A 27,335-nucleotide genomic window follows, 5' to 3' on the forward strand; every position below is an offset into this window, starting at 1 on the left:
GCAGAGAACAGAGGCAAGACAAGTGGTGGTGTTGGGCGGGTCTGGAGGGGAAAGGGTGACCTGACGCTGATGGAGTGAGTAGCTCACCTCCGAGCTCCTCGCGACAAGCCTGATCCAGCGGCATCCTGAACCCCCTCCCTCGCCCCATAGAACTGCAGGGGCAGAACGTTGCTGAGTGCAGCACAACCAATTAGAAGGTGCTCCGTGGCCTGGAATCCGCCCCACCAAATTGATCCACCCGTAGCTTCGGGTCCCAAGATGGCGGAGCCTGGAAGACCTAACAGAGTCTGGCAGAGGGAGTCAGAGTGCAGTGGGGACTAAAAGCGGACCTTAAACAAGATCAGGGACCGACCCACCCTGCCGCCGCAGTGAAGTGAGGCTGCCGGGGCCGACTGTGACCCCGAGGCGGAAGGGAAGGTGACCCGTGAATTCTAAGCAACCCATCTGCGCGGCGAGATCCTGCTGCAGGGGCGGCCACCGGGTGGGGGCCCCTGCGCTGGCTTGGGCACCGGAGAGATCGGGCCCAGCAGGGGTAACGTGCCGCGGCTTTGAGCTGATGCGAGCAGAGCTTATGTACAGGGGGGGGGCTGCGCTGCATACGCCTGGGACTTGTGTAGGGGTCAGAGCTGCTGTGAGGAGGTGAGCGAGGGCCCCTGCCACCATGAGGACAGCGGGGTCTTGCGGGCTCGCACGGGCGCCTGAGGCCTCACTTGACTAGTGACCCGAGAGGGAAGGACTAGGCTGTACATCGCCTGCCGAGTTGACCCACCTGGCGCGACGACTAGCATTAACCGCCTCAAGAACTGAGAGGCCAGTGGAGAGATGCCTACATTGCCCTGGGGGTATGGGAATGGGCCTGCGCGGCTGGGCGGCACTGTCTGGATAAGTGGAACCCATGTGGCTGCCCCTCTAAGAGAGAGGAATAGAGATCGTAGAGCGAAGCTACCCCTAGCCTGTGGGAGCTAAAAAAAAAAAAGCCGTCAGATTCACACGATGCCGTGAGCACAAGAGTCAAACACCACCACATTTCTCCGAGGCGAGGCAGAAATGCCTCGGAGAACCCAGCGTCATTTTTGGGATTGAGGGGCGTGTTTTCTTTCTCTCCTCTTCCCATTGGCTGGAATGTAAAATTCCAGCCAATGGGAAGAGGAGAGAAAGAAAATAGAAAGACATTTAAAAAAACACCCCTCAATCCCAAAAAGACGGGGCTTAAAAGGACAGGCGCCCCTCTCACCCAATGGCTGGCCTCTGTTTAGGAAGCCAGCCAATGGAGAGGAGGGGCAGGTTCAAGCCCCCATACTGTAAACAAAATTTCTCACCAGTGGGACTGCGCAAGCGCAGCCTACGCAGGCCGAGACCTAAAAAGGACATGTTCCATATATCACTGCACTACGTGGCAGGCACAATGAGGTGCCTGCCACATGGTGCAGTGATATGTAGGGGGGCATCTTAGAACCCCCCCCCACCGAGTTCCATGTCTGGGGGTTGGAGGGACAGGGGCCTGCTACGGGCCCCCAATGTCCCTTTCCACCAACTTTTCCATGGGGGGTGAACAGCCATGGATAGACTGGCGGGTAAAGGGTATCATAATCCCTACTGTGGAGGCTGGTAGGCACCACCAGTATTGTAGGAACCACGAGCCCTTCCGCCGCACTGGCGGGCTCAAGGCACCATTTGGATGTGTGGCGGGGGTCTTTCCGACCGCCAGGGAACCACCCGCCATTGTAATATGGCTGGCGGTAATGCAGTCACCGATGGTGGTGGAACTGCCACTGACGGGGTGACGTGGCAGTCCCACCTCCATTATAATCACCCCCTAAGTTTGGTGTGCATGCAAATCCTTCATTGCTGATCCCTGGTGAGTTGCACAACTACTGCTGAAAGAGGCCAATGGAGGTACCAATGGGTGCGGTGGACTGGCCTCAAGGATCTTGTGACCTCAGTGACAGTCACTGTCGATGGTGTGTCTAGGGTGCGCTTCTTTGTATGCCTGCTCGCAAGACTGGAGGTGAACTGTGGTGGACAGGCCTTCAAGGTTAACACACACTTGCCGCCGTTAGGGTCCACCTGCGGGTGCTAAGACACCAGGGCTTCTAAGGTCTTGCGAAGCCTTCTAAGGTGTAGCATCAGAATGAGTTCTGTCAGGAGTGTGGTCTGGTGGACTGGTCATGAAGGCTGAAAATGGTGCTCACGTTCCAAATTCAGCAGCTCTGGCCAGAGTGCCACATCCTCTCCCACACTGAACACCATAGTGCCCCACTGAGAGAAACTTGCACAGCCTTAAGCTACAACTCAATTGTGCTGCGACTAAATTCAAATTATGCATTGGACAAGAGTAAAAGGCTGCCTGAAAAAAACGAATAACACCCTGGAAAAAGCAAACACTCATTAGGAATGCAAGAGTAAGCAAAGCATGTGAAATGTATTCAGGAACAACATGGTTACCTTAACAGTTTTAAACTCATTATTCAGAAATCAGTAAGGGATTTTTCCTGTAAAATTCAGGACATGGCTACAGGACCAGGCAGGAAGGGACCTGTTTTAATGTCCATTGCTTATATCCTTTCAAAATGTAAGCAGTTTGGTTTAAAAAACACCACATCCACGAACACAGAGCCGCCCTACACATTTTATAAGCTAAAATAATTAAAACAGTTGAAAACGATCATATGAAACGTTTCTACTCCACTCAACCAGGTATTCAGTCCCTTTAGGAATGGAGCACTTCCCCGCCCTGGAGAAACAATGTTGTTCAAAGAAAGAAGAAAAAAAGAAAGTAGCGCTTTCACTGGCAAACTCTGTAAAGTGGTGCTAATGGGTGTGGGTGTAAATAACAATCTGGCCTGTCTGCTGACCACTCTGTATCTTTATTTAGGTATTTAATATTTTTTTCTCTCCGTCCCGAGGTTTTTCTATGGAATTATAAAACGATCAGCAAATGAGGACATTTCCAGCCAAAGTGTTCTTCCTATTTTGGATCCATTTCACAAGGAAACAAATAAAGACTAGGAGAGGCAAGAGAGAGAACGTAAGAGCTGTCTCTTGAAATCAGAACGTAACTAGGAGGGAGACAGAGACAGAACGAGATAGAGGGAAAAGAAAGAGAGAGGGGGAGGAGGGTCGCGACGCTGCCAGAGGAAGATCAGGAGAAGTTGACACTCTGCTTGCCTTCTCTGGGTATGAAGGAAAAGAGACAGAGTTTTTAGGTCTCGCCTGTCGATGCGCATGCGCATCGAGCTTGCGAGCCTATTGCGGCCTAACCACGCTTTAACTAACAAGCAAGGAATCGTGGCGATTCCTTGCAGTGCCCGTGACTTTTAAGCTCAATGCGCATGTGCATTGAGCTTAAAAGCGCGTGCACAGCCGCCCGCATTCCTCCGACACCTTTGAAGTGAAGCTTAGCTTCACTTCAAAGGCCCGGCTTCTTCACACCCACATGCCGCTCTCGCTCTCCCCGCTCCGCCCCCTCCCCTGCCCGCCTTGTGCATTTCTCCTACACCCCCTCCCCACAGCAATGCCCTCCGTCTGTTGTACAATCCACATGCCGCTCTCCCCGCTCCGCCCCCTCCCCTGAGTCATCCTGCCTGCCCAGACTTCTCCTCCCCCCTAATTACATCCCGCTTTCACTTGTTAGTGCATGTCCAGTTAACGGAGCTTCAAAAATACAACGGCGTCACTGCCTTTATCCAATCAAGAAGGTACGAGTGCTGGCAGATTTTACAGGGGTGTCCTAAACGTTTGTATTTTTTATTGGTCTAATAAATGGGGCTAGATTTGTCGGGCATAACTCCCCGCCGTCCTGAAGACTAAAAATCTACACGACGCTAAAGTAAAATAACTTTTATCTTTTTTTCAAGTAGCAGAGTACCAATTGTTTGGTGCAGGATTTTTTTTTATCCCCACCACACTGAAAAAGCCAAAAGCATATATGTTTTAGCATGTGTTTTTGATGAGGCACGCACGACTCGTTGCAAGGATTTTTGAACAATGGACTGCAAGGGACAGCTTAATTTGACTGTGTTCCTGTGATTTGCGTGCTGCATTCATGTATGTTATATCCGACTCTGAGGCTGATCCTATCTTCCTTTCCTCTTGCCAGCGACTAGCCACATTTTGGTAATTTAAGCCGCCCCCTCCCCTGAGTCATCCTGCCTGCCCAGACTTCTCCTCCCCCCTAATTACATCCCGCTTTCACTTGTTAGTGCATGTCCAGTTAACGGAGCTTCAAAAATACAACGGCGTCACTGCCTTTATCCAATCAAGAAGGTACGAGTGCTGGCAGATTTTACAGGGGTGTCCTAAACGTTTGTATTTTTTATTGGTCTAATAAATGGGGCTAGATTTGTCGGGCATAACTCCCCGCCGTCCTGAAGACTAAAAATCTACACGACGCTAAAGTAAAATAACTTTTATCTTTTTTTCAAGTAGCAGAGTACCAATTGTTTGGTGCAGGATTTTTTTTTATCCCCACCACACTGAAAAAGCCAAAAGCATATATGTTTTAGCATGTGTTTTTGATGAGGCACGCACGACTCGTTGCAAGGATTTTTGAACAATGGACTGCAAGGGACAGCTTAATTTGACTGTGTTCCTGTGATTTGCGTGCTGCATTCATGTATGTTATATCCGACTCTGAGGCTGATCCTATCTTCCTTTCCTCTTGCCAGCGACTAGCCACATTTTGGTAATTTAAGGCCACCTGAAACCATCCTCTTAGTGCTCCACCTTACATGTTGAGGCCCTGGAGCTGTAACCTCTTGACCTCGGGAGGTTATGGGTCTAGTGGTTTTTATTCCCTCTGATTCGGCAGTATCTGCCGACTTCCTTTGCAACATTAGGGCCTTGTTATATGAGGAAATTGGAAATACCAACAGGTCCTGTAAGAGGTCAAAGATCCCTTTGTGACACCAGGTTTGTCCACCGTTCTGAAGCAATTGCGAGAGGGGGCATTTATCCAGAGCCCCGCCCTGCAAATCTCCCGCCACCACTAATTGAAAACTGCTCAGCTGCCCTTTGCTGCTCTGTGGGATTCAGCTCCCAGTTCACTTGGAAAACATGTATTCCTGTTAAGGTACCATTAAGCCTCCGACCTATCATTGTTCATTTTTTCGTAGTTGTTTTTTACCCGTTTTTTGTTACTTTTCAGTGGCCGCATGTATGGCCATACTTACATTCTAGCTCCGCATGACAGTTTCTGTGTCTTTTTAAGCGCAGTAGGGACTAAGTACAACACAAATAGAATCGGTCGTCTAATGCAGAGGTTATCTCTGCAATATGTGATTTCACATTTTAAATCTGGCTTACCAGATGTCAGTTTCTACAACTAATGTATTCTGGGAGTTGCAGTCTTTTTTCACAATCCTTCAAGGAAAATATCAGAAGTTAGCTGTTTGTAAATGAGGAGCTCATTTCTGGGAGTGTGACTTGTACTCACTGCCTAATCGTGATTGAATTGTGTGCAAGGGCTTTTTTTCCATTTTAAATGACTCATATCTGCTTAGGGCATAGATCTCAAGTTGCCATGTGTCAGTTACAAGCATATATGTATCCATGATTGTTTGTCTTTGGATTCCTATACTTATAGCATCTGATGGATATTTCTGACAACGCAACGCCACTCAACCACGCAACACCACTCAACCACGCAACGCCACTCAACAACGCAACGCCACTCAACCACGCAACGGCACTCAACCACGCAACGGCACTCAACCACGCAACGCCACTCACCCACGCAACGCCACTCACCCACGCAACGCCACTCACCCACGCAACGCCACTCACCCATGCAACGCCACTCACCCACGCAACGCCACTCACCCACGCAACGCCACTCACCCACGCAACGCCACTCACGCAACGCCACTCACCCACGCAACGCCACTCACCCACGCAACGCCACTCACCCACGCAACGCCACTCACCCACGCAACGCCACTCACCCACGCAACGCCACTCACCCACGCAACGCCACTCAGCCACGCAACGCCACTCAGCCACGCAACGCCACTCAGCCACGCAACGCCACTCATCCACGCAACGCCACTCATCCACGCAACGCCACTCATCCACGCAACGCCACTCATCCACGCAACGCCACTCATCCACGCAACGCCACTCATCCACGCAACGCCACTCATCCATTTGCAAAACGAAAAATGTAAAACTCTTCTATTGCGAGACCTATTGCATTTTCAATGCTTGTTTCCTTCTCTGCCCTGAGGATGCCGAGCCTTCCTGCAGCATAACAAAGGGCAGAGGGCGGGTGGCCTCTCTGACTCCAGGCAGGTCAAGTGCAGGGCCATTAGGTAGCGCTTTCGCGCGCTAATGGCCCTGTGAATAACAGAAGGGCGAGGGGAAATTCTTTTGTCCCCTCGCCCCTCCCCATGCTTGTCCCCCGTGTCCCCCCCACTTTAAAATCTGGGAGGGATATATCCCCCGCATCCCCCACAGTTCCTACGCCCATGCGCGAAAGCCCATAAAAAAAGCGCACGCGCCCTTTTAGGTGGCTATGTAAGTCATCTTGCTAAAAGTCTGACCAGTGGAGCCAAGCATTATGGAAGAATCCAATTCATCTATCTTTCAGGCCGCGTACACGAACACCAGCACAAACTGGATGCAGGTTTCATTTTACATGTAGTGTAGCGAGCTGATGCCACTAGAGGGCAGTGTGTTGGGTTAGTGACTCAAGGGTGCGGTTGCAATGCAGTCGTTTGGTGTATTTAGAATGCTGTGTCATGGTATTAGCATCCACGGGATGTAATTATGCAGCGGGTTGAGCTATAGACCCTAGGATGTAGACAACAGTATTCTGCACTCTGTAATAAATAAAGAAATATTTACTTGCTGCAGCTCAATTAAAAGACTAGAAGCCATTTTGTGTCAAATGCATTCAGTCCGGGTCGCTATGGCATTTTCCAGTCCGAAATGAACACCAGTTTGCGCCCTAAAAAACACTTGCAAGCTTGAGCATTTGCATAGACCTTCCTTTCTTTTGAATGACTTGTATTCTTCAGCATTAAAGCATTCGTATGAAACTCTGCCCTCTCTTTGTTTTGCTTCCTGGATGCATTTGATCACGATTAAACATTTCCAAAATATGGCCATGGGCACCACCTAGTGGTGTGAAGTATTTTACACACTTGCGATTCTTTTTTTACCACTTGTTATATACCTGAGTTGTAAAATCGTACCCCGCTATGTGAAGAAATTTAACTATTCATTCATGTCACTGTTAACCTGTAAAGCAGATTGGAGAATAAACCTTTTATTCATCCATGATATTCATCATTTTAAATTAATGGACGGATTGCAGAACACATCAAAACATTCAGCCCCAGTCAAGAGATCTGGGTTAAATCCATCATTCTTTTGCTCACCATGCCACCCCAGTTTAGACCTGGCCATATGCAAATCAGTCTTGACCCTGTGCCTCATGAGAACAGTCCAGCCCAAACTGCCAAGCCAGGTCCTCCCTGGACAGGAAACAAGCATCCTTGGGTCCGGTTTCGGTGTTTCACCCTTCATCAGCCAGGATAGCTTGAATCCAGTGGCACAGTGAGCCCGGGGCCCCCGTCTGGGCATACCTAGCGCACTTAGGGCCAGGAAGCAAAAGACACACAATTGCTGGACGGAATGCAGAACAAATCAAAACATTCATCCCCAGTCAATAGATCTTGGTTATATCCATCATTCTTTTGCTCACCATGCCACCCCAGTTCAGACATGGCTATATGCAAATCAGTCTTGACCCTGTGCCTCATGAGAACAGTCCAGCCCAAACTGCCAAGCCAGGTCCTCCCTGGACAGGAAACAAGCATCCTTGGGTCCGGTTTCGGTGTTTCACCCTTCATCAGCCAGGATAGCTTGAATCCAGTGGCACAGTGAGCCCGGGGCCCCCGTCTGGGCATACCTAGCGCACTTAGGGCCAGGAAGCAAAAGACACACAATTGCTGGACGGAATGCAGAACAAATCAAAACATTCATCCCCAGTCAATAGATCTTGGTTATATCCATCATTCTTTTGCTCACCATGCCACCCCAGTTTAGACCTGGCCATATGCAATGCAATCATTTTATATGTAAATGATTTCCCTGTTCTGGCTGTGTAGTGCACTTTTGTCTGAGGGCAGCTTTCAGTATCTGCTCTAATATTACTGTGCCGTATGTTTTCATTAAGTAGGGCAGTGACTGTGTCAGAGAGCATCCTTGCGCACTAACTTTTTCATGTCCTTGCAATTTTAGGGAATTGATGAACTGAATCATAAACCATCCTGATTAACTGATACCCTCAGTTTCATACCAAATGTCCAAGGTCAATGGCAAACAGTTTAGCTGATTTTATGTTTCTTAAGCTAATGGCTGTTGTAATGCCCTATCCTAAATCCGAAGTGATTTATGCTCTCCTCCGTATTAGTGAAGCACGTGAAGGAAGTCACTTGGTGCGCGCAGGTACCATTGTACGTTATCCGTATGTTTTGAGAGCACATACTTTTTCAAAGACCTTTTTTAAAAAAAATACATTCCGAATTGCTAATTTGTCACTTACAGGGGACTACGTTCTAGTTTTTCAGAAGGGCATTGTTTCAGGTTTTTTTAGGCGAGATAATTACCAATGATTAAATAATAGCCACAGTACCCCTTTCTTGTCATAGCAATCTTGCAATCTGTTTGCAAAAATGAATGCACTCTCTCTCTCTGTGACATCGCAGGAAAGCATGCCTTCTTGATGCTTTGGCGTAGCTGGAAAGCATGCATTATAACTCGGTTAGTGTAACAGGATCAAAAGCCTACTCACTATCTGCTTTAGCATTGCTACAAGGGATGGCTGCTATCTGCCATGGCCTGATGTCGATGAGTTACTTCTGCTTGTGGTAGTATGTCAGGGTTGAATCATGCCACTAACTAGTAGAATCTCTTAAAAGTTTAGAAATGTTAGTGTTCCATATTTTTGTTTTTGCGTAATGAAAACCTTTTTTTTGATGAAGTGATGTTTGATCTCAGGTTTTGTCCTTGACAGTGTTTTTGATTTTCTTCAGGTGGGTGTTCAAACAGCTGTATGACAAAGGGTTAGTTTATCGAGGGGTAAAGGTTATGCCGTTCTCCACCGCGTGCAACACGCCTCTGTCCAACTTCGAGTCTCACCAGAATTACAAGGTTTGTCCGGTCCCCTTTATACCTACTTGGCAATGTGAAGTATCTGTGAAATTGATTTTAAATGTGAAGTCAGACTGACTAATTGTAGAAAGTACAGGGAGTGCTACAAATCCCTCACCATAGGAAAGTTTGCTGATGTTTATAGGACATTCCAGACACTCTGAATACTTAGATGTAGCCATTTAAGTTAAATGAAGGTCGCAGTATTTTAAATGACTCCTACAAGACCTACTAGAAACCGCAATTTGGAAATGTTCTATTTTTTTAAAAAAGTTTTTCCCAAAACATAGGTAAATAAAAATCATGTTCACTACATTCAAACCTGCTGATACTTGCCATAAAATGTACACACAAACTGTGTGTACTGATGTACAAGAGGAAAAAGTGACAGTTATGAAAAGAAACATAATGTAGAAAATATTAAACGGAGGAGCTTTCAGGAATGGATAAAAAAATCTAAATTGGATAAAAAAAAAGAGTGGCAGACTTAGAAATATTTTCTTATTATGGTGGAGCCTTCGTTGGTGTTAAACTCCCCAACTGACGTTGCTGGCCTAAAAGCAAAGGCTCTGGTCCACGTCTGAAGGATCCAGGCGTCCCTCTACAAATATCTGTGATGTTTATGCCCCTTCTGCTGCTCGTGCCTTCTTAAGTTGCCATGTTTCTCTTGTACTTTTTCAAGCATGTTGATGTTACACTCGTATGTGCCTTGTCAAGATGGGGATGCCAGAACATGTTGATGGCTACTTTTCCCTGTAGACTACATACTGACCACATTTGACACCTAGACCACTATTTTACACCCTCTGCAACAGACTCCCCCCCCCCCCCCCCCCCCCGGACAGCCGGAAGGGTTTAAACCCATGATGACTGTGGGGTGGAAGGTACAGCCTGTACCTCTACCAACACATCATTGTTAAACAAATCTTTTGGGTCTGTCAGATGAGGACCCGTTGTGTCAGGGGCAGGCGAAGTGGTCATAATCTGAAGAAACACTTTCAGTGATGCACAATTTCCATTATGTGTGACAATAATAGTATGATACATTTTTCTAAAATCCCCCTTTCTATTTGTACTGCAGAGTCTTGAAACACATTATCTTATGTTTAACAGGTCACAGGATTTTGTTTCAACTTTGAGAACATGTGGAAATTATAATCTTGAAGCTTTCAGTATTGCTGTAATTTAGGAAAACATCCATTTAATTGAAAAGAAACAAAAAAAGTTTCCATGAAAAGGAGGCTTTAGCTATTGCCCCTTTTGAAAAATGAAAAAGTTTTGTGCTTCGAGTTCCTATCCAAAATTGCTGATGTTTTAGAGCAAGAGAAAACTTAAAACAAAGTTCTTGTTCACTGGCAGACAGCCTTAGCACATCAAAAATATAATTATAAAGGTGATTGTGCTGAAGGACATCTTATGTTGTTTTGCAATGTGAACTGTTGTCTGATATTATCAAGAGATATGCTTTAGCAGTGTGTCTTTTACTTTCCTTGGGACAATTTTACCAGCGTTTTAATCCCAATTTCTCCTTAAACTCTCCTTATAGTGTGAAACTGCCATGGCTAATCTATTCACCAGAGTTAGCCAGGCTTGAGAAGGGAAGCATGGTATTTCCTGCTTCACCATATTGTGTTACGTACTATGGTACTGAAAAACAAACTTACGTGGATGTTTTTTCTTAAACCTGATGCAGACTATGAACCAGCTGTAAATGCTTGAATGATGCTTGTGGAGGTCTGTTTTCTTATACACCCACAGTCGTCTTCCTGTTGCTGATCCCTTGTAACATAAACTCTAACCCTCTGATAGGCCATTGGCATCTGTTCCTCTTCTGTGTTCGATTCTGAACTGTCCATGCAGGGCAGGCAACACGTGTCAAACACCTTCAGAATGTTGGAAATAGTAAGGTAAAATGGTAGAATCCGGGTCATCTGCCTAACGCAAGAATGTTCACCCCCCTAACATGCCATTGTCACCCTATGTCTCATAATTAACAAATAATGAATTGTACCGTCAGCAGCTGTTGGGGTCATTTATCAAGTTAAGGAATGTATATTTTTCATTTCATTTCAAGGATGTCCAAGATCCCTCTGTGATTGTAACATTTCCCCTTGATGAAGATGAAAATGTCTCCATGGTTGCATGGACCACAACTCCTTGGACCTTGCCCAGTAACCTTGCTCTTTGTGTTAATCCAGACTTGCAGTATGTGAAACTGAGAGGTATGTATACTTTATTTGTAAGGTACTAGGATACCAAAATGAATCCTGACCATTTTCTTTTTACCTAAATGTAAAGATGTGTTTTTAAGTTTCTTATGTTAGGGGCTTGACTCTGAGTAAGGATCACAAAAACAGCAGAGGGAATACGTTAATTTTCGCTATGCAGACAAACTTTCTATAGCTACTTTGATCACAGTAGTAACCTCGATAATAGATGCATATCAGCCAGCTCTCCGACCCGCACTCTGCTCAAGTACATCACCCACACTTTCACCTTGAAAAGTTGGACATATACGTAAATGCATGTCTTTATGATCCATGAATTTCAAGACTCACTGGGAACTATCAACCAATAAAGAAACCTGGGCTTACATGGTATATTGAGGCTTGAAAAGAAAACCAATATTGTGGGTGGGTAAGGAGGTGGGGGTTAATTGTTTTGGTTACAGAGGCTTACTAATGCCCATTGAAGGTTTGTTGTGTACCGGTCAGCAGATGCCATGTTGAGGAAGGTAGAAGGTTGTTTCGAGAAATTTTGGCTTATTTTCATTTTCCGCACATCAATTAAGGTTCATTTCTGAAGTAGTAGAGCTTTGTCCACCTTGGGCAGTATTTCATGATCAGATCTCAAGTTGGGGGTTGGGAATGGTACCTTTTCCCTGATCCCTTCATCTCTGCTCCTGGACTTTTAATTTGTGGAGGCTAAATTTTCCACATAGCTTATCTTGAGCTGCAGCTGCCAGGCTTCTAGTCGATATTCATAGTGTATCCTTTCGCTCGCATCGAGTGGCTCTTATTTTTCGCTTATTTTCTCCCTTGGTGTTCAGTGTCTACATTCTCAACTTCCATTAAGAGGTGTCCCATTAACATGGTTTAAAGATTTTATGTGCTGGTTAGTGGCTTTTTATGGTTGCTCTTTTATAAACAGGCAATAACAGAACCCCATTTGGTCCTGTTAGCGCCATTTTTTGTCTCTTGTGCACAACAAATAGCAATGAGATTCCCTTTTCAGGTCTCGACTTAAAGCATTGCTTTTAGCAATGCTTGTTGTCGAGAATTATAGTAGGCAATCCAAGGCTTGAAACCATCGCGGATTTTGGACAGTTCCTGTGAACTAATGGAGCGGAAAGCGCGTCCACATCAAAGCCATCTGTTGCTTCCCCAGCGCGCTCTGCCTCACTTCTCCTCCCCCCTAATTAACATCCCTGCTTTCACTTTCACGGCCGCGAGGCCGCGAGCTTCACTTCAAAGGGATCCGCGCGGCTTGCCCCCACCCCACTCCCCGCCCTCCCGCATTTAAATACTTCTTTTAAATGCATGCGCTTGTTTAGACAGGCTTCCATCCCCACCATCTTGTGATAATGCAAAGCTCGCATTTGGCTAGTTTTGCTCATTTGCCGGTTTCCATCAACTGTTTCCTTTTTAGTTACTCCCCTCTGATTTCGGAACCTTTTATTGCTACAACCATATCTATTATTTCGCAGTCCGCTTTCTATGCGCCCTGTTGATATACAGGTTTGTTTATATCCGGCGTTCGAAGGCCCGTGAACTTGCAGCGTCATTTAATTACGCCCCTCTCTCCCCCGGGAACCAAGCTTAATGTTGGCGCTTTCACTTTTAAAACACAGGCGCCCATGGCTCATTTTAAGATCCTGGGACAAGAAGCAGGGACAGCGCTGGCTCCTTCAGATCTCCACTCCCACACTGCTCAACGAACCCCACCACTGCTATTTTGCTTGTTTGTTAAGGGGGCAGACGGAACTCAAAACACAGGGGCACAAGCAGGCTGCACCAAGACACTCGATTATGCTCTATGGTCAACAACGCTCGCAGCCGACCGACAAAAGGTATTTTTCTATTTGTTTACCACGGGCCACCACACACATACTTTTTATGTAGACGGGTGCCGTGCTTTATTTCACTTATTTCACTATGTTGTGTTGTTTTGTTATGTGTGGCTCAATGACATGCAGCATTTTGGCAGCCGCACTTCTTACTTATAGCGCGGCTTGCCAAACCATTTCTTTATTGAAAATATAACTTTGTAAAGCAGCAGCATGCCAGCTTGTTTCTTTCTTCCGATTTGGCGTTACTGTGCAATTTAAATATGTCTGGAGCTACTCTTCGTCGTGTGTCGCTGCTTGCACTGTCCCTCTCCCACTTTGCTGTTTCACTGGTGTACCCCCTCCCTCTCCCTCTTACCCACTCTGCTGTTGCTCGCCCAGCGCCCCTCCTGCGTTGTTACACTATGGTAGTTTGTTACCCCGTCTCTAACGCATGCGTCTCTAATGCGTGCGCTTGTTTTATTTGCTCATTTAATTACGCCACTCTCTCCCCGGTACCAAGCTTAATGTTGGCGCTTTCACTTTTAAAACACGGGCGCACACTTTTAACACTGGCGCCCATGGCTCGTTTCCCTCTTTTTTTGTGCCTTTCTGCCTCTATTGGACTCGTTTTTTGTGCTCTTCTGCCCCAGTTAGACTCGTTTTTTCCCCCTTTGCAACCCCAGCATCGCTCAGCGCAACCCCAGCATCACTCAGCGCAACCCCAGCATCACTCAGTGCAACCCCAGCATCACTCAGCGCAACCCCTGCATCACTCAGCGCAACCCCTGCATCACTCAGCGCAACCCCTGCATCACTCAGCGCAACCCCTGCATTACTCAGCGCAACCCCTGCATCACTCAGCGCAACCCCTGCATCACTCAGCGCAACCCCTGCATCACTCAGCACCACCACAGCATCACTCAGCGCAACCCCTGCACCACTCAGCGCAACCCCTGCATCACTCAGCGCAACCCCTGCATCACTCAGCGCAACCCCTGCATCACTCAGCGCAACCCCTGCATCACTCAGCGCAACCCCTGCATCACTCAGCGCCATCACAGCATCACTCAGCGCCATCACAGCATCACTCAGCGCCATCACAGCATCACTCAGCGCCATCACAGCATCAATCTCTGCAACCATTCAACAACTGGTTCAAATATGTTCTCTCAATGTTTCAAACTTTATTACAAATGTCACAAAAAGATGTTGATATTTCACTTCTGTTCTTGGATTTTAATCACAATAAAATACATTGAACATAATCTTTACAAAAGTTATTTACAAAAGTTTAAGCTATTGCCATTATAAATTAGATTCACTTTTATTTAGGTATTAATTATTTAAAAAAATTAAAAGCCATTGTTATTTGTAATATCAATACATCTAAGTCACGTAAATACAAAACATGTTGCAATACAAATGCTATAGGTGTCACATTTGTAAAAGTTATAACTATTGGCATTGTAAATGACAAAGCTATTAATTTAGCTATTTTCAAAACCAACACATAAATAAAAAAAATTGTCACTTACAAGACCAATAGCTCAAACTTTCATAATGCGAGACCTATTGCATTGCAAATGCTTGTTATTTCTGCCACATTGGCCTTGGCTTCTGTCATAATTGTACTGTTTTCAAGAATTCTGTTTTTGAAGGACCCGTTCTATCATCTAGGTTACTATTGTCTTCTGACGGGCCTCTTCCATTTTCTAATAGGGTCTCTCTCTCTTCAACCCACAGCTCCCTTGCCTGTTTCCTTCTAATTCTCTGGGCCTATACTGTGCTTTTATCCACTTCATCCTCTACTCTGGCTATGCCCCCATTTACCACAAAGGCACTAATTTGCTTTCTTCCTTTCAGGTCTCCAGTTTCTTGACAGCCACACCAGTGCTTGCTGCCTCCATGCACCACACTGGCACACTGCTAGATCCTCAGTTCTGGCACCAACTGGGGGATTCCTTACTTCTCCTTCATTATATTCCTTTAGTGTGCAGCCTGGGTGCCCTAGTACGGTCCTCATTTGAAACTTGGCCAAGCATTTTTAACGATCACATCACCACCAGAATGTGCTTTGCTTGTTTGCGTCTCCTTTGCAGGGCTCCAGGCAGCAGATTCTCACTGTGATAGTGATCTTGTGTATAAAATCATTAGCTGCCAGCGGATGATACATTTTTAGGTTTCAGGCTCTTGGTTAACTTGGGGTTCCCATAAGTATTTCAGTGCACCATACTGGAAATATTCTATTTGTCTGCCATTTCATATGAGCACATGCCATTTTGTTTTAAATGCTTCTACCACTTATTCAAAGTCCCTTACATGTAGTAAACAATTCAGTTAAGTTTTATGAGCCGTATTTCATATGCATGAATGAAGGGCACAAAGAAGTATACTCAGTACATTATATTTGTTAAGGCCGTTCTTTGCCTTATTTTGTATGAGTGGAGCCATGTTTACTTTTATTACAGCGTACCATGTCAACATTATACAAAAATGATTGTTGCATTATAACCTTGTACGTCATTGCAAATGTTAAATTGTTGTGTACATGTGCCTCGACAAAAATACTACAACATTGCATGTGGGCTGCAGACAGTTGACGGAACAATAATGTTTTAGCTTATTGAGCAACTGCTCTTTTGAAAATGGGGCATGTTGGAGTGGGGAAGATGTGAACTTGAAGCAATATTTGTGATTTTTGCTGCTTTCTGTGTAAAGAAACTAAACACATTTCATACCTCAGCACATGTCAGACTATGTTGTGGCGTTCAGGGAAACAGCAGTTCTAAAAACTGAATGTAACATTACCTTGCTGTTTTGGTCCTGCTTCAAGGCTTGATCTGTGAAGAGTGTAGCCACACTTGTTGTGCTTGTACTTCTGTTAGGTTTCCCAGATTGTGACAAAAGTTCACAGATGTTCTTCCGAACAAACCGGTTAGAGTTAAGGGTATAATATGCAAACCTGCCTTTATACTCCTTTGCCTCCATAGTCCCGGTGGGCACTGACTGCGATTGGGAGCACAGGTTTTTGTCTTGCCAGCCCTTCTGATATGTCTAAAAGCCAATGTGCCCTTCTGATGCTGGTGAGTGGAGTTCTGAAACACTTGCCACTGCAGTAACTTGGGACACTTCGCCTCTCAGCGACTTAACCATCCTCTTGAAGAAGTCCGCTTCCTTGCATGCTAAGGCCCTCTTTTGCCTATTTTATGGTGCACCACGTGTGACTATACCTTTGATACGTAGTTTGAGTGACTGAGAGTGATTTCAGCAGTGCAGCAATAGAGGTGCAAGATGAATGTAGATCCCATTCAATAACCCAGCATAAATTGCGTGTACTTTACAATATGTTCTCCATTCCTATTGTACTGTGTGAATTGTATCTGCTCATTTGCTGAATTAGTGCAAGTGTATTGCAGAGTATTGCAGTTTTCTCCTTTACCACCCTGGTAGCATGGGACCCATCTAAAAAATGGGGTTGCATACTGTGTGCTAAGACAGTGAACCATTCTGAAGGCACAGGAATGCCTCTATGTGCCAGTTCTAATTTAGTTGCTGTTTACACTAAGATGCCAAAATCCCCTGAACCACTGTGTTAACTTAGGCAAGGGCACAGCTGAATCATATCAAACCCTTGTTGGCCTTGGTATCTTGTTCCTCTCAGTAAACGGGTAGCACTGTCATACAGGGTCAGGTCTAGCTCGTAAGGGTACAGCACCTCACTCCAAGGAATCCAGTTTCACATAACTTGCAGACTACGCAGCAGCGGTTGGAGTTTAAGTATCATCAATGAGTAGCCCTAGGATCTCTAAGTGGAGAAAAGCAAAGGCATTCCTCAGAACTTTTGAGGAGTGCTTTATTACAGGTTTCACTAACTCCCAACGTCAAGTAGGCAAAAGTACTCATAGATGGGAACCCTGAAGTCCTCTGCACTAATGGAACTGAAGCTCCTTATACTGGACAGAAATAAGCATTGTTATCTTAGCACAAAATGTTCTCTTGTCATAATACAAAAAATTAGATGCCACACAGTGGAAGGAGAAAAAACACTAGAGGACTTGGAAGGTAATCAAAAGAAAAATGATACCTTAATCTCATTTTCATTGAATACAGAGTTTGACAATCAAGCCTTCACACATAATGACCTGAGATAGATTGCAGGTTTATTGGTTGAGATGAATGGGTGGGATGGGATATGTTTTTTTTTTTTTTTTTTTTTTTTTATCCTCATTTGCCGTCTTGCCGCCCATAACTTCGTACTTATCCGCCACTGGGCTGTTATTGTCTATTAGGCTGGTCTAGAATTATGGGGCGTAGACAACACATATTTTTGGTTCTGGTCTCCTCTCAACTGTCCTTCTTGACCACCCGACCCAAGATGTGTGTCCTCCATCATCTCTATTCCTCGTACTCGGATGATCCATATACCAGCTAGACAGGCACGGGCTTAATCATCGGACTTTTAACATAAATATAACTTTAACCAAAATTTAGCAGGAAGGGTATCCAAAAACCTCTATTTCTTTTAGAGCGATCTAATATATCAAGCTTAGCCATGTATCTCATGGCTAAGATCCAATCCAATAAAGTAGGACTAGATGGTGAGACCCATAATTTACAAATCTCTCGGCGTGCTAATAACATAGCATAAAAAATAAGTCTAACATTGTTACCCAAAACTCTATTTTGTAAATCATATCTCCCGGTAATAATTAATTCAGGGCTTACCTCAATGGGTTGGTTCAATGCTTTGGAAAGGGAGTTACTCACTTCAATCCAGAATTGTTTGATATTCGGACACGATACAAACATATGTAAGTCATCGACATTTGGAGCTTTACATTTTGGACATTCGACTATTCCTCCATCCTTAAATTTAGAGAGCCTGTACGGAGACCAGTATGCCCTGTGAATGGTAAATAAAACATTTCGCCTTATGTTTGCAGGTTTTATCAATTCTATATAGCATGCTCATAGTTACTTGCCATTGGTCTTCTGTCGCGATCCTTGGCAAGCTTTTCTTCCACAGGGTCTCTGGTAAATCAAATGTTCCATCCTCCATTTCCAAAATTCGCCAGTACCAGCAAGCAACTTCCTTCTTAAAAACCATTGACTCCAACTTTAGTTCAAAATCATTTTCCCGTCCAATCCCTGATTCTGACTGATTTGCCCAACTTTGGATCTGTAAGTACTTGTATTTTGAAAAAACTGGGCCCCACTTTTGCTGGCAAGAACTCCAAGAAATTAAATTTCCGTCTAGAAATAAATCTTTCCATCTTTGCAAGTCGGGCTCCTTTATCAAATTTAAAGCTAAAGCGTCTCTTGTCCAGGAAGGAGCTCCCGGAGATTCCCATATCGGAGCCATATAACTTAGATAGGGGATCTTAAATACTTTCCTTATTTTATACCAGATCTCGGCCAGGTCCCTCAGAGTCTTGAGTTTCACCTTTTTAAAAAACTTAGGGTCTCCAAACTTATATAAGTATCCAAATTCGTGATAACCTGATATCTTCAGCATTATTCCAAAAAGTCCGCCAATCTGAGATTGAACAAGGGTACCCAATAGCATCCTGCAAAAAGCCCATGCATATACTTGTAGATCTGGAGCCGCCAACCCTCCTTTATTTACCCTTCTTCTTATTTTTTTCCATGAAATTCGAGAGGATTTTGACGCCCAAATAAATGAAATTATCATACTTTGTATTTTCGCCAACCATTCCTTTTTAAAACACAACGGAATAGTCTCAAACAAAAAAGTAATTTTTGGTATAATCACCATCTTTACAAGGTTAGATCTCCCATATATTGACAAAGGTATGTTTATCCAGCCTTTTAGCATTTCACCAACCTCTTTTTTCACTCTGTCAAAATTAGTTTTAGCCAAGTCCTCAATCTTCTGTGTAATCCTGACACCAAGATATCTCATTTCTGCTGTAGTTTTTACCCCTCTCGTGTTAAGATTCCAGGTCATTATCTCGGTCTTGTCTTGATTCAACTGGTAACCAGAAATCCTACCAAAGTCTTTTGTTGTGTTTACTAAGTTTTCCAAAGATCTAACTAAATTAGTAGAATAAACAATAATATCGTCCGCTTATAAACCTAATTTCTTTGCCCAACCCATCACAGCAAAAGGAGGTATCTCTTCTGAGGCTCTAATTTTACAAGCGAGAGGCTCTATATATATATTAAAAAGTAAAGGTGATATGGGACATCCTTGCCGGGTGCCCCGCATTACCCTAATAGGAAGCGTAAGAGTTCCATTTATGAGTACTCGCGAAGTCGGGGCACAATATAATGAAAAGATGGATTGCGTAAATTTGTCTCCTAAATTAAGATATTGCAGGAGAGTTTTTAAGTATACAAAATTAACTCGATCAAAGGCCTTGGCAGCGTCTAATGCTATCACTGCCAAGGGATATTCATATTTAGAGGCTAAATCTATCAAACCTATCAAAGAGTAGGTAAGGTCTTTTAAATACCTACTCTTAATGAAACCCCTTTGATCTTCATGTATCAATTTATGGATTATTTTACCAAGCCTATCAGCCAAAATTTTTGAAAAGAATTTATAATCAGAATTTAGAAGTGAAATCGGCCTATAGGCATCCATGTTTTTTGGAGATTTCCCTGGTTTAAGTATTAAAACAATATTTGCCTCATTCCAAGAGCTTGGAATTTTCACTTCCCCCCCCTAAAAATTCTATTATACAAATTGCACAGAGTGGGGGCCAACGTATTTCCTAGGGCTTTATACACTTCTGCAGGTAGACCGTCTGGTCCAGGGGCTTTCCCTCTTTTGCTATCCTTAATCACTTTCATCAGCTCTTCTTGAGTGATTTCCTTATTAAGCCCAAGCATATCCTCATCTGACAGTGGTTTTATTAGGGGTAGCCAGGTCTCAATCTCATTTTTATCTGGACAAAGGTCTTCTGTATACACATTCGTAAAGTATTCCTGAAATGCTTCTACAATCTGTTTGTTTTCTGTTATAGTTTGATCTATGCCCGGTTTCTTAATCTCTTTGATATGATTACGTACGACATCTTTCTTGGCTTTCCACGCTAGTAACTTGCCACATCCGTCTCCATATGAAAAATGTGCCAACCGACTAGCTTCCCATCTCTCTTTAACTCGTTGTGTAAGTATTGCAGTAAGTTGGATTTTTAAGTCTAAAAGATTTTTCTCCCATGGGCCATCTGAAGTAGTCACATCCTGGGGGATTCGATTAATTTCGCACTCTCGAATCTCTTTTTCTAACATTGAGACCTGACTATAATACAGTCTTCGTTTCTTTGCCCCTTGAGCTCCCATTCTACCTCTCATGAACGCTTAACACGCTACCCATACTACATCTTCCTTAGCTGAGCCCACATTTACTTCTAGAAAGACTTCTATCTCTTCTTTAAGAGTTTCTAGGACCTCTGCGTCCGCTAAAATTGTCCGATCTAGTCTCCAAACTGAAACGATTTCTTCTGCTTCCAACCTCAAATTTAGACTCACACCAGAATGATCTGACAAATGCGCCCCTATATGATCTACACCTATAACTCTCTCTTTCAGTCTATTATCAATCAGAAAAAAATCTATCCGTGAGCTGTGTTTATACTTTTTATTGTAGAAAGTAAACCCCAGCTGTTGTGTAAATTTAAATCTCCAAATATCACAGAGTCCTAGTTGCCCCATCATTGACTTAACCTTGGCCGTCATTTTACTATTCATTATTGCTCTTGCGTTGCCTGCTCTATCCAGCTTTCCATCTAATACTGTATTGAAATCCCCTGCCATAATAATTTTACCTGGGAAATCCAATAACTCGAATTCAACTTTCTCTAAAACTGTGGGGTCATCTATATTCGGACCATAATAGCCTACAACTATCAGCACTTCACTAGACAGTCGTAATCTACAAATCACCCATCTTCCTCTACCATCTACTACACTATTTTCGACTACTATATCAGATCCTTTTCTAATCAAAATAGCTACTCCCTTTGTAACCAAGTCTTGGGATGTAAAAATAGCATTTGCAATCCATTTTTGAGTACTAAATATCTCTTTGCTTTCCTTTTGTGTTAAATGTGTTTCTTGCAAGATGATGATCTGCGCAGGTGAATCTTCTAAATATTTCAAAATCAGTAATCTCCTAGATTTAACTCGGAGCCCATTGACATTCCATGTAAGGAACCGCAACTCTTTATTTCCAGCCCTGCTCATCGTACTTATCATGCTTGTCACATACTGCCCATTTTTTCTTTCTAATTAAGTCCCAGCAAGACCGCTCATGAGGAATGTTTTTTTTAATTTTCTCCCCTACCCCTCCCCTCTCCCTACACTCTCTTCCCTCCCTGGAAAACCCATCCATTACTCCCATGGCCTAGGCCTGTGGATGTCTCAGTGGTGGTGTATCTTTTTACTATTTTACAAATATTATGGCCGATAATTTATTTCTATTTCTTTTCATTATGAGTAACATCCAAAAAAGCATCTACCTCGTCCACTGTACGGAATGTATACATTTTGTTGTGCCACATGACTTTTAGAAAGGCGGGGAATTTTAATTGAGCCGTAGCTCCTATCTCTCTTAAGGGTGTCAATCGCTTCCCCATCTCCCATTGCCTGTTTGCTGTAGCTGGTGACAAATCAGACCGGATATCAACTGTCACTTCATCTATCACAATAGATTTTTTCTTTAAAGCAAGTGACAGAATTTTCTCCTTTAATGAGTATGTCGCAAAATTAATCAAAATTTTTCTTGGCTTGGCCCGGTCTGGATTCAACCTAAAAGGATCTCGGTGTATTCGTTGAATGTCACGGACTAGATTTTCCTCAGTTTCCTCTAGTGCCAACTCTTTCTTCAGCAACTGCACTACAAAAGTCTTTATATCTGTCCCCTCTTTTCCTTCTGGAAGTTTGAGAATTTTTAAGTTGTTGCGCCTTTGCATATTTTCCAGCCTTTCTATCCTTTCATCCATTTGCCTGTCTTTAGAGTATAGAGTCTCTATCTCCTTACGGTTATCCAAGACTCTTCCCTGCACAGCTTTCATTGCAGATTCCATCTCTCCTGCACGTGTCGTTAATTTATCTATCTTATCCTCTAACAACGCACATGTGGCACTAATACGCTCTTGATTCTTCCTAGAGGCTTCGAAACCAAAATGGATATCCTGTTCCAGTTTTCTTAAGAGTTCAATAACGGACACGTCTGATGAGGCAGATCTCTCTTGCTGCCCTGAGCCCAACTCAATTGTGGAGAACATCGTCTTTTCATTACTACGGGTTTCATCCCTCTTTGCAAATATATCCTCTACCGCCTTCTCTCCCAATTCAGCAGAGACGACAAGTGAGCTTTCAGATAGCATATTTAATGTGACTGATGTTGTAGATTGAAATATCTGCTCCATAGATACCTCTACATCAGAACTAGCCCCCTTATCTGCCTCCATCTCTGTATCCAAAACCTGAAATGGGTTTGGTGTTGAAAGAGTTGACCAGTCCTGTTCGCGTTCCTCTTCTTCCATAGATTTTAATGTATTTTCAAATTTTTCCTCAAGCTCTACTGCCTCACCAGTCCTAACTTGAGGTTGAGGGATAGAGTCAGGCTTCAACACCAGCACCTTTGGGACTGGCTTAAAATAGAGGTTAAGTGAAGGAACTATTGGGGTCTTAAATCCTGTTTCTTTTTTTTTTGTCTTTTTTCTTTTCTCTTTTTGAAGGCGAAACCTTAGATTTATATGCTGTGAGCTTAGGGAAGGCTTTTTCCTCTGTCTCAGCGTTTTTCACCCCCCCTTGTGTACTGTCACTTTGATTTAGCCCCACAGGAATATCTTTTCCCAGCCTCTTACTCCTTAACTGGTATCTTGTGGGGTTTCCTCCCTCGTTCACCCCCCTGCTTACTTGCGGTATGCTTTTGGGGTTGGGTTTGCTCGTGATGGCTTCCAGCCCTCGACCCCTTCCTCCGCTTGTTGGAGTGCCGATTTTCGCCAGCACTCGGCGTCCTCTGCTGACCCCCTGCGCTGCTCGCTCCCAGCTCCCGGCCGGCAGGTAGCGCGACTCCGCCCCCTCACTCTCAGTCTCGGCAGCTTGCAGGGCTGGGTTCTCCGCCATCCGCCACTGCCGCTGCCGCTGTTGCTGCTGCTGCTGCTGCTGCTGCTGGTCTCCTGAACCCAGCCGGCAGACAGCCTCCAGAATCTGCCGGTAGCTCGCTGTGACTTCCAACGACTTCCACCGAGTCTGCCTAACAACCCGGTACGTGCAAGCCTGAAATCAGACGCCGACAGTCGGCCTTTCACATCAAACTAACACCACCACTGAGATGGGATATGTTTTTCCCCCTTTGTGACAGCCATCCAATTTACCAGATGCATTCCTTAAATTGAGTATGGCTGCAGTCTTCTGAAGTATCGGACTGTGCTTCTATAGTAATAATGACCTGCTATATTTGTACCATTGAGTTGGGTAACAATAACCATCTTTTGTTCAGCGCCAAGAGGTCTATGGGTGAACATGCACTTTACAGATACTCATGTTATGATATGTTATGTCCAGTTTACTAGTCAGGTTGTTAAAAACCATAGAATACAGGCTTATTTACAAAGGGCAAATTTCAGAGTCCTTATTCAAGAGGAGACACGCTTAATAGAAGCTGAAATGAGAACCCCCAGTGGAACTAGAAAGGCCAGCTTGTTTATCTTGCTTTCACATCAATAGTTTGGGGACATTGGTATGGTTTGGGTAAGTAACCTAATGTGGTTTAACTTCTTTGGTAGTTACAGTGGGCCAACGAATACTTGTTTTGCCACACCATATATGAAAGCTAAAACCATGGAGAGATTTATGAAAAGACATGGTATAACCAGCAGCATATTTTCTCCTGAATTTTATATTGCTGCCAGATTGTTGTGTTTGGGTGAAACCCAGATTAAGATGTATTTTCTTAGGAAATGTTCCACTGACCACTTTTGAAATAGTTTTTATGTGCATCTATCATGCACCCAAAAAGGCCTTTTAGTGATGGTCATCTTGAAAAGCCCAGGAGGTGGAAAACCTATTCGAAAACATGTTTGACAGCATTTAAAGATTATAAGATAAAAGAATAAAACATAGAGTACAAAAAATAAAGAAAAGTTGATCATTTTGACACAGTTTGTGAATTGCGTCCTTTGAACTTTATGATGTGATGCAGGATGTAGATCAGGGCTAAAGCCTATTATTACTCATGATTACCTTTGTTCCCAAAGTTGATTACGCAAAAAATGTTGCTCACACTTTTAATATACTTCAGGGTAATGCTGATGGTCCTTTATTGTGTGGAACAAATATCACCACAGTCTCTGATGGTATGAAAGATAGATCATGGAAGCTAGCTAGACAACCAAGTACAGCTTCCAAGTTTTTTTTGCACATTGCTGAGCAGTGTGGGTTGGGAAGACCTCGTAACAGTTATGAACTGATTCAAGGGGATACTTCTATTTAACAGTGCTTTTTATCTAAGATTTATTTACAATTTATGAGATTGTCTTAGATCCCTGGGGAATTTGAGACACATTATCTATATAGAACTCTCAGACTATCTTTCTTAAATGGTGACCAGTAGAGATAATACAGACATGTATATAATGTCTGGTGTAGCATATGTGGGAAGTATACCTAATGCGTAGGCCTTGGAATTGGCTTTGACTTCTGTGGAAGTAAAGTCTGATGGAACTATTGCACCCCTGTACAGTTTCTGGAGAGATGCTTTTCTCATTTAACGTGTCTCTCCTAGACCTTTTATTAGCTTCATGGTAGAAACTATTTTTGGCCAAAGAGTCCATAGCCCGATGAACATAAGTCACTCTGAGCGACCCACACTGGTGGGTAGACCCCTTAAACCATCTAAGGGGTTTCCTTTTTAGGCTTCTTATGCTCAAGCTACAGTGGTTATGGATACTTCCCCACTGTCTGGGGTGCTCATCTAGGAAACAGCATTGGGGCTTTGGTTCTAGTCTGAGCAGCGTCTGCACGTAAATGTGCATAGATGTGGGTGGCCTATCTTGTTCTGAAAGGCCTTTTCCTTTCTGACAAAGGGCATAGTGTGCAGATTCTGTCACTCAATATTATTACCATAGATTATATCACAAACGGGGTGTTTAGGGTTATGGATCCTATGTTGGGTGATGGATCGCCTTTTGACATAGGTGCAGCAATGGTGTATCTTCCCAATAATGGTCCAACTTGCAGGCTCCCTCAATGTGAGAATGATGTCCTACGTTTGTCTCTCTCAGGAGGACCCTGAGCGGAAAGTGTTCCCTGAGGCGACAGATTTGACTTTCTTCACATTGGTATTTCTCTTTGTGGATCTATTCGCCACAGCTGTGAACTGATATTACTGCCAGTTTTGTGCTTGCATTTCCTGTCAGTTGGTTCCCTGGTAGATATCTTCAGGTTCAGCTGGTCTCTTTGACTGCTGGACTTGTTTCCACTGATTCCTGAGCATATCCCGAGACACTATGGAAGGTACGGGAGGTTTAGGAGCAGCTGTTTCTGATCACTCTGTGGTGGGCGAGGAGGATTCGAAATGCCAATTTGTTGGTGTTCAGCATTCGCTAACTGAAACGGCAACCCTTCGCATACAGAATGAACCTGCTCTTCTAGCTGGATGGTCAGTTCCTCTATACAAAATCTTCAGATGCGTGGGGATTGAACAGTGTCAGCTAAAATCCTTTTTGCCTTCCTTATTACGTCACAGGGTCTCTTCTTGGCAGCCAAGAAGCCCACCACCAAATCTGTGTATGGAAAGTGTGGAAATGAACTTTGTACAGTGGAGAGAGTTGGAAGGGATTAGTACTTTTAAATATCTCTTGTCTGACATCAGGCATTGGCTATGGTGAAATGCCACCTAACAGCTTTGTTGTGTGGCTTCCTAATCAACCTTCCTTCTTTAAGTTGGCACTAGTGCTGTACTTTTGCGAATGTTTGCTTTATTTGACTTCTTTACGCTCTTTGCATTGTGTCTCAGTGGAGTTTGAACCTTGTTTTGACTTTCTTTATGGCCTTGCCGTTTGAGCCGATATGCCTTTCCCTGAAACTGATTCTTTATCTAAAACTCAATTTTGTTGGTGACAATTCATTTTACTCACAGAGTTGGAGAACTTCAATCCCTTTCAGTTCACACCCTTCACAGTTTTCTTTCAGGATAAGTTGGATTTCACATTTGCCCATACTACTTACCCAAGGTTATTTTGGTCTTTCATATGGCCCCATATATCACCCTCCAACTTTCATCCATCCTTTGGATCCAACCAAGGAGAAAAATCGATTGTGTGTACTGGTCTCGAGGTGTGCAGTATCCTACTACATTGAACACCCTAGCCAGGACAGAGTTGATAATCAACTCTTTGTGAGCTTCGCCAGAGCAAAGAAGGGTAAGGCAGAGACCAGACGCACCATTTTGCGTTTGGTCATCCCCGGTATCGAAATATGGCATGGTTGGTTAAGAAAGACCCTCTAGAAGACATTGTGCTAGTTTTACCAGACTGCTTCCAAGGCATTTTCAAGAGATGCCGCCATTGCTTACATCTGCCTGGCAGCAACACACGTCTCAGGCAGGCAGTGATGGACATTCCGAACAAGCTGTGTTGCACTGTTTTCTTGGTTAATCAGTCCCATCTCCCCGGAAGGTACTGCTCCTCAAGGAGCTAGTACTGTGATTTATAAGACCCTGAGGTTTATAAATATATGACATGATGTTTTTGTTGCTCTTGTGGTCCTCTGGGTTCCCGTCGGTACGCTTTGAGGAGCAGAAAAAATATCAGCAACTGACATCCACGCTCAGGTAAGCACCCAGTATACTGGTGTGATGTCATGTATGAAACAGGAGTCCTGGCCAGAGCCCCTGGGCGTCACCTGGTGGTGCTGGGTAGTCATTACTGTGAACAATATTTCCAGACCAGTCCGTAAGGAGTTTTCATGAGGTGATGTAGTCTGCAGGATGAGTATGTATCAATTAATAATATTGTTGGGGAGTAAGAAACTTTATCAACGTGTATGTCAAAATTCTTCTTCTGGCATGAACTCAATTTGGTAGAGGTTATCTGGACTATACAGAAACACCGGTGGGGCTAGAGGTGTCTTTTTTTTTTACATATGGGTCCTA

The 27,335-nt window shown here is 44.0% G+C and overlaps 1 protein-coding gene across 1 annotated transcript in view; it reads left to right on the top strand.

Moving 5' to 3' along the window:
* IARS1 (isoleucyl-tRNA synthetase 1) overlaps positions 1-27,335 on the top strand; it is a 548,404-nt gene that overhangs the window by 53,683 nt on the left and 467,386 nt on the right. Inside the window, exons 6-7 of the mRNA XM_078661397.1 lie at positions 9,039-9,156; positions 11,231-11,378. Of these exons, the coding sequence (XP_078517523.1) occupies positions 9,039-9,156; positions 11,231-11,378 (266 nt within the window). The remainder of the gene's footprint in view (positions 1-9,038; positions 9,157-11,230; positions 11,379-27,335) is intronic.

The sequence above is a fragment of the Lissotriton helveticus genome, chromosome 9, assembly GCF_964261635.1.
Source record: "Lissotriton helveticus chromosome 9, aLisHel1.1, whole genome shotgun sequence".
In the NCBI taxonomy this organism is placed as follows: Eukaryota; Metazoa; Chordata; class Amphibia; order Caudata; family Salamandridae; genus Lissotriton; species Lissotriton helveticus.